At 55.2% G+C, this 13,349-nt stretch overlaps 5 protein-coding genes across 5 annotated transcripts; 3 read left to right on the forward strand and 2 right to left on the reverse strand.

Moving 5' to 3' along the window:
* Nucleotides 1–365: 365 nt before the first annotated feature.
* On the forward strand, nucleotides 366–1,732 carry CCMA1212_001809 (putative proteasome subunit beta type-2; the record flags this gene model as incomplete). Its single annotated transcript, XM_073699223.1, has 3 exons — nucleotides 366–371; nucleotides 774–950; nucleotides 1,043–1,732. The coding sequence occupies 3 exons, from the start codon at nucleotides 366–368 to the stop codon at nucleotides 1,730–1,732; spliced, it is 873 nt and encodes a 290-aa protein (XP_073562619.1).
* Nucleotides 1,733–2,670: 938 nt separating this feature from the next.
* On the reverse strand, nucleotides 2,671–4,978 carry CCMA1212_001810 (Protein DSF2; the record flags this gene model as incomplete). Its single annotated transcript, XM_073699224.1, has 3 exons — nucleotides 2,671–2,788; nucleotides 2,857–2,995; nucleotides 3,052–4,978. The coding sequence occupies 3 exons, from the start codon at nucleotides 4,976–4,978 to the stop codon at nucleotides 2,671–2,673; spliced, it is 2,184 nt and encodes a 727-aa protein (XP_073562156.1).
* Nucleotides 4,979–5,199: 221 nt separating this feature from the next.
* CCMA1212_001811 (uncharacterized protein) lies at nucleotides 5,200–6,493 on the forward strand (the record flags this gene model as incomplete). The annotated part of the gene is made up of 3 exons (XM_073699225.1): nucleotides 5,200–5,305; nucleotides 5,353–5,493; nucleotides 5,757–6,493. The coding sequence occupies 3 exons, from the start codon at nucleotides 5,200–5,202 to the stop codon at nucleotides 6,491–6,493; spliced, it is 984 nt and encodes a 327-aa protein (XP_073562157.1).
* Nucleotides 6,494–9,209: 2,716 nt separating this feature from the next.
* CCMA1212_001812 (uncharacterized protein) lies at nucleotides 9,210–10,659 on the reverse strand (the record flags this gene model as incomplete). The annotated part of the gene is made up of 3 exons (XM_073699226.1): nucleotides 9,210–9,383; nucleotides 9,439–10,364; nucleotides 10,467–10,659. The coding sequence occupies 3 exons, from the start codon at nucleotides 10,657–10,659 to the stop codon at nucleotides 9,210–9,212; spliced, it is 1,293 nt and encodes a 430-aa protein (XP_073562158.1).
* An 810-nt stretch (nucleotides 10,660–11,469) lies between these two features.
* On the forward strand, nucleotides 11,470–12,591 carry CCMA1212_001813 (Cleavage stimulation factor subunit 2; the record flags this gene model as incomplete). Its single annotated transcript, XM_073699227.1, has 4 exons — nucleotides 11,470–11,521; nucleotides 11,602–11,727; nucleotides 11,793–11,899; nucleotides 11,956–12,591. 4 exons carry the CDS (start codon nucleotides 11,470–11,472, stop codon nucleotides 12,589–12,591), a joined length of 921 nt encoding a protein of 306 aa, XP_073562159.1.
* Between the last annotated feature and the right edge of the window lie 758 nt (nucleotides 12,592–13,349).

Raw genomic sequence — 13,349 nt, forward strand, 5'->3', positions numbered from 1 at the left:
GCGCGATCAACGAATCCGTCGCTGGAGCTCCCTCACCAGCACCAGCAGATGCAGACACAGAGCAGAGAGAAGCTCACTTACACCGGCCTCGGGAGCTCAATCCGGGTTCAGAATCTGCGGGAAATGGCGATACTTTCATAAAGACGCCCCAAAAAAGTGATGAGACGCGTCGGTGTGGCGCTTGTTGTGGGCGATGCTGATGATGACGATAAAACGCAGCGATCAGTGTTGCAGCAGCCAACGAACTGCCTTGCGCCTATCGAATTCTACCGGGCGGTCTGTCGCGACCCATGCACGCATACAAGCAACTTTTTTTTCTGGAGAGCTCCCAGTGTAATCACGTGGCAGCAAGGCAGCTCTGGCCAATGGGCGTCTGCAGCTGGACCTCCATCTGGCCAGTCAGCATCGGGGCCAATCAGAGCTTGGCTCTCTCTGCCTAGGGGGAATCTGGTGGCTTTACAGAGGGGCAGAAGGAGGAACAGCAGGCGGGAGCTTGACAAAAGTACCTACCCCGCGAAATTGGCTGCTGCGGTACCTGCTCAAGCCCTTGGAGGCAGGAAGGCAGCTTTTAGCCTCGTCATCAGCTGGTGCTCGTCGGCTTAGTATAACCAAACCAAACATCGACCTCTCTCTCTCCTCTAGCAACACCATTGAACCGCGAATAATCAACAAAACTCCACCCGTGACGGCCTCCTCTCATAGCGAATGCAGACTTGAAGGCATCAAAAGAACGAATATATTCTTCATCCAGCGGTGACACACGCGAGATCTAGGGCGAGACCGGGCACGGCTGGACAGGGCATCAGCATCACAAGCAGCACAAGATGCCGGGCTTCGACTTCTCCAACTACAACCGCAATGCGGCCCTGCACGCCCAGGGAGTGCCTCTGCCCAAGGCTACGAGCACGGGAACGACCATTGTCGGCTGCATCTTTGACGGCGGCGTAGTGGTAAGTCGGCACAGCGTCCCCCTCCGCGCCTACACCGTTGTCACGACTATGGTCACCGAGAGTCTTAAACTAACCCATCATCACCATTACAGATCGCCGCCGACACGCGCGCCACGTCAGGCCCCATCGTCGCCGACAAGAACTGCGAAAAGCTCCACTACATCTCCCCCCAGATCTGGTGCGCCGGCGCCGGCACCGCCGCCGACACCGAGTTCACCACCGCCCTCATCTCCTCCCAGCTCGAGCTGCACTCGCTCTCCACGGGCCGCAAGCCCCGCGTCGTCACCTGCATGACCCTGCTCAAGCAGCACCTCTTCCGCCACCAGGGCCACATCGGCGCCTATCTCGTCGTCGCCGGCTGCGACCCCACGGGCACGCACCTCTTCACCGTCCACGCCCACGGCAGCACCGACAAGCTGCCCTACGTCACCATGGGCTCGGGCAGTCTTGCTGCGATGAGCGTCTTTGAGACGCAGTGGACGCCGGACCTGTCGAGGGATGCTGCCGTCAAGCTGTGCAGCGAGGCTATTCTTGCTGGTGTGTGGAACGATCTGGGTTCCGGTTCGAACGTCGACGTTGCTGTCATTACCAAGGAGAAGACGACGCTCCTGCGAAACTACATCAAGCCCAACGAGAAGAGCGCCAAGCTGCAGAGCTACCGCTTCCCCAAGGGCACTACTGCCGTGCTGAACGAGAAGATCATCACCAAGAGGGACATTGGCCGATATGTCACCGTTGTCGACCTACCAGTTGAGGGGGAGAAGATGGACGTTGATACCTAGAGGGCTGAAAGGATGGAAGAGAGAGAGAGGCTTTTGCCATGAACATGGCTGTTGATGTCACCAATGAAATAGTAAACGAATGCTAGAAATCAGACAAAGGAGAATTCTAAGCTACCCACATGATATGACGGCGACATTGTTTCCTCGAATTCTCCTTCAGGGAAGACAACAGAGGCGCTCGGTCGGTTGCTTGGGAATCATTGGATTGATAACTCTGTGATCGCCTTATTTTGCCCTAGATACGAGACGTTTCCCAAAACGTCCGCTTTTTTGGTTTGGATATATCGAAAACAGCCCAACGCCCGGCGCAGCGAAAAAATAGAAGAAGATGGAACCAGCCGCACTCTATACGGGCTCAGATTGGAAAGGAAAGAGTAACAAAGGAAAGATAGTATATGTACGCCGCACAGCCAGCCCTCCCTAGAAACAACAAGAAACGAGAAAACAAGAGACTTCCCCGGAAGCTGGAAAAGGTAGAAAAAGAGGTGAGAAAAGAATAGAGAAAAGGAGGAAGAATAGAGGAAACAGCAGGAGCCTTGTGCTCCCAAGAGTAGAATAGGAGGTAGCAGAAGAAGAAAAGGGGTCTACCGAGCCCTTTTACAAGCTCGAGTGTGCTTTCAATAGTACACAGAACAACGCAGGTAGCAAAAGATCTCGCCTCTACTAATACGCTGACAGAAGAGAGAAGAACCGAAAAAAAAAAAGAAAAAAAAGGGGAACAAACAATGGGAAAAAAAAAGAGAAAACAGAAAAAAGACACAGAAGAAGTGAAAGGGCTAAAAGAGGAGGGAGAAGAGAAAGAGCAAGGCAGGCCGATAAGAAGAGATCCCCAATAGTATTCGATGCGAGAACAGCCGGCAACCCTCCGAAACTCCGGTATAGAATGGGTAAAAAGAAGAGACGAAGAGAGAGTTCATCATCATCATTAGTTTGCCCCTTCACGAAGCGGGTTTTTTACCAAACATTGCGCGTGAGCGAGATTTGCTACGGGCTCGAGACTTTTTCGGCGGAATCTCAGGAGCATCCTCATCATCCATGTATTTCGACTTGTGAATCCTACATAGCCGTCCGAGTTAGCAATCTATTCACGAACGAAGAGAAACAGAAACGAAGTCCCAACATACCAGCTGTTGCCCACCATGCTCATGCCCTTAGCCTCTGCCATGCGGTAAAACTTGGCACTCTTCTTCAGGTTCTTCTTACAGCCAATTCCCTGCGCGTAGCAGAAACCAGCTTCCGCCAGAGCATCAACATCGCCCCACGCTGTTCACGACACGTTAGCAGTACGATCACGACAGGATATGGTAGCTTCAACTCACTGCCAGCGATTTCAAAGCAGCGCAGTGCAAGAGCCTTGTCTTGCTCAATGCCCCATCCGTTCATGTGGCTCACGCCCAGTTCATAGATGCTCAGGGCAAACTGGGCCTTGTGGGTCTTGTTCTCAGCGATATTGACGTGCTTCCCTTCCTTGACCATCCCTTCGTCTTCGGCCACCTCGCCACTGGCCATATCGGCGGCTTTCCGTAGCCACTGAACGCCTTCCTTCTGGTTCGGCTTCATGCCCCAGCCATGGCGACAGGCAAGAGCATACAGGAGCATGGCTGTCGGGTGGTTCATTTGGGCGGCGTGCCGGAGGTGGTAAGTGGACTCGTTTAGGGAGCCGTTCTCGTGGCATTCGATTCCCTTGGCGAGATGCTCCTCGGCCGTCATTTCGGCGGCGGTGGGCGGCGCTGTGCTGGTCGCGGATCGCACAGACATGCTGGGGCGTATTGTCTGGGCCGAGTCGCTTGTGCCAACAGAAGCCGGTGCCCTACCTCTGGATGCTTCTTCAGATGGTCGCCTGGTTTCGTTTGAAGGTCTGCCGCGATTCGGCGTGGGGTGTCCAAAGGGGCTGAAGCTGGAGCTCTCCGAGCTGAGCTTGCCCGCATCGCTTCGTTGCCTGGTCATGGCACCGGAAACACTGGCGGCATCATCAGGGACATTGCGAGCAGAGGAGCTAGAAGGTCGAGTGGGTGGTGAGGGTGGTGCCCCCGCTTGAGGTTGGTTGTCCGAAGATTCTGAGCGCTGGATCGACTTTCCACGCGGCAGAACAAATTTGGAGTATGTGTGAGTTGCCCCATCTGCTGGTTGCTCCATGAAGGCCTCGCTGTGCATGCTTATCGGGGTCTGAGCCGACTCATCGGCCAGGATAAAGGACGGCTGACTATCTGACGAAGCTTGTCGAATAGGATGGTCCAGATTCGGCGTACCAGCCCTACTCATTGGCCGAGAGAAGTTGAACGCAGGTCGGGGAAGAGGAGCGGACGACTCTGACGCAACGGATGGGGATCGTTGGAAGGGGGGCATGGCGGAGGACGCCATGTGCGGCGGAAGGGCTGCGCTTCCAGAGGAAAGTTTGCGCGAGGGAAGAGACTGAACAGAACTAGACAAGTTGCCAAAGGTATCCTCCTCCTGGGTAGCCGGAGAGGACAAGGCGCTCGGCGACCGTCCAGGGTATAGGCTTCTGGGTGGCGCCAATCCAACGTCGTCAAAGGAGGAGCTCTGTTTTGGCCTGCTGCGAGGAGATGATGAGTGTGGGGGAGCAGGGAAGGAGGTTAGCGGGGGAGCAGGTGACTTGGTTGATTGCCGGTCCAGCTGAGAGAGGCTGTCGCTGAGTAGCGGTGATGGGGAACGGTCCTGACGTGCTCCGAAGAAGTCTACTGTGCCGTTTTGCTGTCCCGGCTGTCGGCCCCGAGCAAAGTCGGGAATGTCTGGCACATCGGGCATGTCTTCTGGAAGAGGAGGTACGCCGTCGTCGGGCGTGGGTGGGATTCGACCCATTCTTGGGTGCATTGATCTGGGCCTCTCTTCGCTCGCGAAAGCGTCTTCCATCGCACTCCGCAGTCCCAAGCCACCCAGGCCTGCAGAGAGCGGAGGGGCAGGAGATTCGCCGCGCTCGGATCCGGAGTCCTGCGACATGGAGCGAAAGTACTCGGACCGGCCTTGGACGATCAGAGGGCTCTCAGCCGTGAGAGGCGGTAGTCGGCTGACGCGATTACCATCCTTGTTGATTGTCTCCTGGAGCTGTCGAGCCAGCAGCCGACTCTGTAAGGCAAAGGCGTCCAAGGGAGATAGCTCGGGAGGCGCCTCCCCAGCAACATGGAGGCGCGGCGATCGAAGAGCTCGAGACGAAGATGCCGCAGAATTGGAGGATTGGGATCGCAGGTCCAGCAAGGACGGGCGATTGGTGACGGAGGAGTCTTTCATGGTTGGTTGCTTGAAGCCCAAATCCAGCGCGTGTATTGGAGGATATCAGCAGAGGGCGCAAGCGCAAGGTGCGGTGCTAGACGGGATAAATGAACAAGACACGCAGGCTCCGAGACGGTAGCATCAAAAGACCGAGTGGTGGGACGCCGAACGATGCCACAATAGCGAGCAGCAGAGCGACCAGAAGGGCTTGCGGGTCGATTGGGCGTACGGTATTCGCGATGTCGTCGTGTCGTCTTCGCCGTTGCTATTGTTGTCGCTACTACTGCGCAAGCACAGGCGCAGCTGCAGTCGCAGATGCCGTTGCAGGTCTAGGCGTGGACGAGGGTGCAGGCTATTGTGGCAGTGCGGCGACGTTCTGATGACCAGACCAGCGAAAGGTGTGAGATACAGTAGGGTATCCAAGGGTCTCGATTACGAGCGTCGGTGGCGGGCGGCACGATGGGTCCGAGAGAAGAAGCGAACGGATAAGGACAAAAGAGAAGACGAAGAAAAGGCGTCAAGGATGGACTGGGGTGAGTTATACGGGCGAATCGAAGACGGGTCGAAGAGGCGCGGTGTCAAAGGCGTCGGAGTCGCAGCGAGGCGTCGGGTTGAGTTTTGAGGCTGGCGATGTGCAAAAGTGAAAGGATACGAGGCACAGGACGAAGGGCGAGGCCACCGAGTCAGGACGTGGCACTCGACAAGGTGCGGCGCTGGTTACACGGGGTGCTGCAGAAGTAGTCGCGGGGAGAAGAAGGAGGAAGAAGAGAAGAGGTCGTAACGAGAAGAGACGAAGAACAAGAAGAAGAAGAAGAAGAAGAAGAAGAAGAGAAGAGGAGGGAGGACAATGGCCCTGCTGGTGTCGCAGCAACGCAGGGCTCGAGGCAGAAGAGCAGGAGGGAGGAGGAAGAAGAAGAAGCAGCAGCAGAGAAGAAGAAGAAGAAGCGGAAGCAAGAAGCAGAAGCAGAAGCAGAAGCTCGGCGAGTGAGGCCTGCTACAGAAACCCGTTTGGCGGCAAGTCGAGCGCTTCCGCCGTGCCTTGTCTCACCGATCAGATCAGAAAAGGCGGCTGGACGCTGTGGACGGAGAAAGGAGGAGGAAGACGACGGAGATGGTACACGAGGGCAAGGCGAGTGGTCAGGTAAGGCGAGGTACGGGTCAAAGTACTGTACAGGCGGAATGGATACGAGAGGCGCTGCAGCAAAAGGAGGTTTAGCACTCTTTAGCACTGCCTTTAACGCTCTTAGCACTCTTAGCCCTCTGAGCAGGCCCGGCCAGTGGCGCCCCGTAGCTGCGGCTAGTGGCCGCGTGCTGGGTACCTGCGGGCATGGGCAGAGGTGGCGGGCACAGCGAGTACAGTGCACGGCTGCTGGACCCTGCGGTTCCTTCTTGGGACTTTGCCCGCGAATGTGGCTTGCCGTTAAGCTTCAAGGCACAGAAAGGCTATTTGATCTCTGGACGACCTCCTCTGCTCCGGTGTTGTTTTCAGGGTGGTTTCCAGCGTGCCGCGGCAGAGACGCCCATCCTACCTAGAGGGATCTGGAGTTGGGTTGAAGTGTGGCAATGCGCTCTGATGTAGGGGCTGCTTGTCTGTTGCATTCGGTGCTGCTTGAGGACAGACGCCATCAAGGTCGGCATGCATACGTATCGACAATGATGATGGCTCTGATACAACAAGACAGCAATCTACCTGATTCTTCGCCGGATCATGGAGAAAAGAAGAGCAGCATCACCGTACAATAGCAAACAGCAAACCCTGGTTCTGTGGCTTGAACGGCTGCAGCAGCCAGCAGACGGTACATGCACCCCATAATCTCGGGCAATCTCCCCAGCATGCCGTGGCCCTTTGAGCATCCCCAGCCTGCAAGTCATCCGACCCTCGGTCTCTCTCGCTACTGATGGCTGTGATTTAACCAGTACTAACCTACGGTGCCCATGCTATTGCCAGGATTGCCATCGACTTTACATGATCCCATAGGTCAATGATTCAGGTGTCCTACACCGAGAACATCACGTCCTCGTCCCCGATCCACACCACTGAAGCATCTCCATCCAGCAACCAGCCGTTGAAACTGATGCATCAACTGTCCATCCCCCATCTCGAATTCCTCCCAGTTGATACAGCACATGCATGCGTCCCATCTGCGCCCATGCCACCCCCCTCCCGCTCACGTACGAGTACATGTATCCTCTACGCCTAAAAGCCCTCTTACGCCCGCCACTGCCGCCCCGTCACCAGGTACATGATGCTTGCAGGCCCCCCATCTGGACGAGTTCAGGGTCCCCTGGCCTTGGATGGGCGCACTGGCGACAGCCATCGTCTGGGGTGCAGCAGCAAGATTGAGAGCAGCGACGGCTCTTTCTTAGCTCAGCGACCGGGACGGAGCTTTTTATTACTTTCAAACATTGGATTGCAGAGGCTAATCAACCGGGTCAATCCTTTGATTGCAGATGTAGTACTGATTTACCCATCGATACCACGGACATTGAAGCTGCGTAGGTACCTCTGAATACGGACCTACAGACCATTGACATACAGGTAAGGTAGGTAAGGTAAGGTACCTATGACAAGTCCGAATGCTGCACAGGGCAGGACAGCTGATGTGTCCTGTTCTATTCTCGTCTCTCCAGCACATGTAGCCGCATCGTCGATCGCATCAGTGGCAAAGGCCACGCATATGCCGTCAGAAACTACATATGTACCTGTGATTACACGCAACGCAGCTGCGCCGTCTTCGTGGCAATTGATGCCTTGCAATGTCTACAGATACCCTACGCACGAATGCCGCATTCATCCACGTGCATTTTAATTCTATTTGCAGCTTCAATCGCATGTCGTCGGCAAATAAGCCACAGCTTCAAGCTACCTTAGTGTACCCATCAAGCCATGTGCTATCGCTTAGCCAGGGGGGGCTCAAAAGCGAGAATCATGGAGCCCAGAGAAATTGGACCCTTGATGCTATTATTGTACCCAGAAATGACATGCAGCTTCATCATCTACGTGTAATAATGCCTGGTGTTACGGAGCACCTGCTACGCAATAAGTCGTACGAGATACGCTGTGCTCGACTCGGCTGCTGCTGCTGCGCACTGCGGAATCTTCCGTTTGACGAGGCCCGGTCGCACAGGAAATATCGGCAGCGCATGCGCGATTAGATCGCTCAGTCCTGCAACCTGACGCAAGGGGAGATTCCCATGATGGAGATGCCCCGAATCTTCATCTGCGTCGGCTTCATTCCTGCAGGGGGCAACGTCAGAGAGCCAGTGAAAAGACACTATGAAAGAGAGCCAAATAGAAAAAGAAAAGGGCCGTCTTGTTACACGGGGGCAGAGAAGAGCATAAAAACACCTGGAACTCAGACTCCGCCACGGCAACGAGTGAAACAACGGTGCTGCACATGCCAAACGCCGCATATCCCACGGACCCTCTTTCTGAGACCAACGTCAGGGCACAGCTGCGTCACCACAACGGAGCCGATGACCGATTTTTGCGCTCTCCATGGAGTTGTTGGCCTCTGAACTCGGCTCGTCAACGATATCCAGGAGGGCTCTGTCGCGGCAGCATTTCCGCTTTCTTGCCTCAAATCTCAAGCTCATCCAATATCGGTTTTCGAGGTCACGAGGTCAGACTCAGCTCGGGTCCGGACGGTTTGTCGGCACTGAGGCTCCGTTTTGGCTCGTGGATCAAGGCAGAACTAACGGAAGAGCCCGCCATGGGGTTCTATTTTTATCCATCTTGCATACGAGATCGCTGGCTGATGGATTTGTGCAGCTGTCGATGATGCCGTGTATCGAGATGCGTGTCGGCGCTCTACGATCGGCAATGATGATGCTTTTGGAGTGTTGTTGAGTTCTCGTCCTGTGCTTGCCACATGACAGCTCCCTTTTGAGTGTTTCCCAGGCAATGTAATGTACAATACCTCAGTAGTCGCTTCAAGGCTCGCCTCGAGCAGTATCAGAACAAACCCCAAAATAGTCACAGGTCGATGGTAAGGTACAAACACGACTGCTAATGGCCGCGAGTAGATCCAAGCGGCTCTTTTACAATCTCAGAGCAACTTCTATATACGACATACTGACAGCCCTTTTCAAGAGACAAGAACGAATACAAACATGTATACCCGCCAAAAACGCCCTCTCCATGCACCTCGAAATATCATCCACAGCATTCTACAGCGGGACCTCTTCTTTTTCCTTTTCCTTTTCTTTTTCTTTTCTTTTTTCCTTCCTTTGGTAGCGACAGTCACCCTCACTGATCCTTGGATCGGAGCTTCTTCAGTCTGGTAGCACCCTCGAACAATCCTCGGTCCACAGCGGCAGCGACAGTCAAGGTACCGCCGACAATCGCGCAGAGCCCGGACAAGAAGCCAAGGAACGTCTTGGCCCGCTCCTCGCGGTTGATGACCTTCATAGGGGAGATGTCCTAGACACTGGATTTAGTTGCGCATACATGCGATGCACGGTAGATTTGTACTTACATAGGAGAAGAAGACGCCAGGGATGCCGTTTCTTGCGTGCAGCCTCTCGGGATGGCCTTCCTTTGCATCATCGCCGCCCATCAGGCTTCGCTTGTGGCTGGTGACGGAATACTGGTGCGTCTCGATGCTGCCGTCAGAGTAGAACGTCGTAACGCCGCCGTTGGTGGTGCTGGGCTTTCGCTTCTCCCAACCCAGGGGAAGATACGAGGTGGGAACGATCTTGACAAAGTACATGTAGTTGAAGTTGGGGTCCCGGGTATCCTGACGGGTGTTGTCCAGAGGGTTGAGATGGTGGTTCGACCAAGAATTCTTGCCACCCAACCTCTCAATGACGGTATCCGGGAGCTGGGGTCCAAATCGAAGAGAGTGGATGATGTGGGTGAAGTCGTGCGACTTGCCCTCGGGGAGGTCCCAGTAGTTCTTAAGATCGTGGACGTGCATGTTGCCGTTGCTGAAGCTTCGGCCAGGGGCAAGATGAAAGTTTCCAATCACCTTGTTGACCTGCAACAAACCCTCGATTCGGCAGCCCTCCTCTCTCTGTTGATCCAGTCGCTCGGCGTAATGCTCTCGCTCGCACTGCTCCACGCCCTCGCCCCTACCAAAAGCCCATGACGCCTGCGCATACGCCTCTCGGACCTCGTCGCATGTGTTGCAGCACCCAGGCTTCGAGGCAGTGCTGGGGGCAGTGGCTCCGTAGCAGGCGCCGCAGTAGTTGGGATCCAAATGCTCGGCCTTCTCGTGCAGCTGGGAGAGGGCCTTGCTCTCGATTTCGCCGCCGCCAAGCGCTGCAGGCTGTAGACGGATCTTGGTGATTCCGTGAGCGACGCCGTGCTGCTGCTCGCCAGAGACGTCCATGACATCGAGCGTCAGCAGCTCGCAGGGCATGTTGGGGAACGTCATGTTGAGGTGGATGTCCATTCGCTCGCCTTGACAGTCGCATTCGTGTTAGCTCATCCGTGCCCGAGTGTCCTTGTGCGCAAGGCGCAGATCCTAGACAAGAGATGGCTTGGATTCCTCTGCCAACGTACCTCTGCCCTTGTCTACGACCAGCTCCGGATGCACCACGATGCGCCGGTAGTCGGTCCATTCTCCCCATGCGAGAAACACCACCACCAGCAGTGACACAATGGTGACGATTCCTCCGCTTGTTGTCCGGATCCGCGCCTCGTCCACCGTCTTCGTGAAGGCATCGAGCCTTGTGAATCGCGACTTGGGAGGCATTTTTGAGGACAGTTGGAAGATGACAAGTTGTGACCAAAGCTCGAGCCGCTGATGAAGCAAAGCTGCTCGGACGAGAAGCAGCCGCTATGATCCTAGATTTCCGTCAAAGCGCCGTCTCGTGTACAATAGCCGGAGAAAGACAAGGCACGGGGCTCAATCTTCCTCGTCAATTGGCATCAACGGCGAGGAATCATGGGCGAGGGCAGCGCAGAAGAGCGGCTGACGAAGAGGCTGGAGGTTGTCAACCGGATCAGATGTCGTCTTGAGGCCACCTTGTCGCAATCGAGCACCTGAAGCAGGCTACCCTCGCTATCAATGGTGCTAAAACCCGGGGTCTCAGGGCGTCTAGGCGCCGCAAAGGCCCTGGAGCTAATGCGGGCTGCAGCGACAGGGGGGGTCTGAGCGGGCTGTCGGCGAATCTTCGGATGGGAGGCAGCTCACGGCGATCCGTTGCCTGTTTCGGCGCGGTGCAGTGAATGGGCTTGGGGCGGGTTCATGTTTCTTTTCTTGCAGAAACGCGAAGCTCTCGCCTCTGACCTCACATTCACCAAGCTTCTCTCAACATCGTTACTTTCGGTCTCTCCCACAGCCTCTGATACCCATTTGCGCCTTGTTTTCTGTCATTTCAATCATCCGTATTTGACCATAGGACAGTCGCGGACGGCGGGATACACCTTCTCTAAGAACCCAAGAAGAAAAGGGCCCAGGAATAGGCAGGGCAGAGCTTCCAGGCCGTTATCCGCAGCCAGACGCCGCCGAACCTCCAGGAACGCCACATCCAGACCTCGACGAGTCTCCCAAAGGCCCCCAATGTCGAGCAGGCCTCCTTCCAGGGTCGTGTTTGTGGGAAACATCCCCTACGGTCAGTTGCCGATGCGCCAATGGGCTGCAGTGACGCCCGCGCCAGCAAAGCATGTGACTGACGCCTCAGCTCGATGACAGGCCTCTCCGAGGAGCAGATCACCGACATCTTCAGCAGCGCCGGCAAGGTCGAGCGCTTTCGCCTTGTCTACGACTCGGAGACAGGACGGCCAAAGGGCTTTGGATTCGCAGACTATCCCGACACCGGTACGACGAAGTTCCGGTCATCCCATCCTCATCCGTCAGCTGGCTAACCGTGCTCTTTATCGCAGACTCGGCCTCCTCGGCTGTCCGCAATCTTAACGAATATGAGATCATGGGTCGCAAGCTCCGAGTCGACTTCTCCAATGAGCAAAAGAGCGGAGATGATGATGGCCAAGTATGATGCGACCCTGATATTCGTCTTGGATATTCGGTCTTTGCTGACCCAAGCAGACACCCGGACAAAACACCGGTGCCTCGAACGGCGGCGCTTCAGGCTACGGCTCTCAATCGACACCCCTTCCTCCGCTCCCCGCCGGCAAGGAGATTCCGCCAGGCTTGACATGCACCGACGCCATTTCAAGAACACTCAATACCCTGCCGCCGCCCCAGTTGCTGGACATTTTGAGCCAGATGAAGGCGCTGGCCACTTCGGAGCCTCAACGGGCGACGGAGCTTCTCCAGCAGGCTCCTCAGCTGGCCTATGCCGTCTTTCAGGCTCTCCTGCTGATGGGGCTCGTGTCCCCCGAAGCAATCCAGTCCGTTGTTGACCCGAACGCGCCGCCTCCGGCTCAGCTGCCGGCTGCCAACTTTCCACCGGCACCGGTTGCTGGATTTCCCGGCATCCCCGTCGCAAACCACACGCCCCCGGTCACCGCAATGCCCTACGCGCCTCCGCCGGCAAACAACGCGGCTTATGCTGCTCCGGCGGCAGCCCCAGCGGCGGCTCCTACAGGGATGGCCCAGGACCCTGATGCTCTGATGCGAGCCGTCATGGAGCTCCCGCAGGCTCAGATTGACATGCTTCCAGAGGCCGATAGGCAGCAGATTATGGCTCTCAGAGCCACGTTTGCCAGCCAACGGCGCTAGTTTTGCGGTCAGCATCGGCTGACAGTAATGCAAGATGTCAAACGAGATATCTGTAACATGCTTCTCAGACGGGAGTTTCGACTTCAGACAGCAGTTTCGACAGCGTCATGGACGTACCAAAATGCTTACATGATAATCTCAAAGGAACGATTTTCCATCATTCCGAGACAGCACCGTTTCTATTCGAAGCTACGCAATACATTTCAGCTCTCAAGCGCTTCAGCATCTGAGCACCAAGTCAACGCAATATGAGAGCAATATGAAACGAAGGAGCATGACGTCGAACCGGTGTTCGGCTTCGTTTGTAAGGGGAGGGGAAATGATTGTGAGGCAGTGCAGAACGGCCTGCATTCAGCCAGCAATTTCCCAAAGATACCTAGAAAGCACCCAGTGTACAAATGTATATGTATAAGGTATCTTACAGAGAGCAGACATCAAGAGGGGCGCATTAGGAAATTGTGCCTGGAATCTAAGCAACAGAATACCAATGAGAAACAGGATGCTGAGAGTATCAATTAGTAGTTATGCCATGGAACTCATTCTTTGTATGTCCCGTGTGATGTCATCAAGGGAGCACGGCTTCTTCTTCTTCTTCTTCTTCTTCGCGCGCAGCAGAATTGTTTTCTTCTTCTTCTTCTTCTTCATGAGAACACTTGGCGGACGGTTCTTCTTCTTCTTCTTCTTCTTCTNTTTTTTTTTTTTTTTTTTTTTTTTTTTTTTTTTTTTTTTTTTTTTTTTTTTTTTTTTTTTTTTTTTTT

Source organism: Trichoderma ghanense (assembly GCF_004382785.1).
Source record: "Trichoderma ghanense strain CCMA-1212 chromosome Unknown scaffold_1, whole genome shotgun sequence".
Lineage (NCBI taxonomy): Eukaryota > Fungi > Ascomycota > Sordariomycetes > Hypocreales > Hypocreaceae > Trichoderma > Trichoderma ghanense.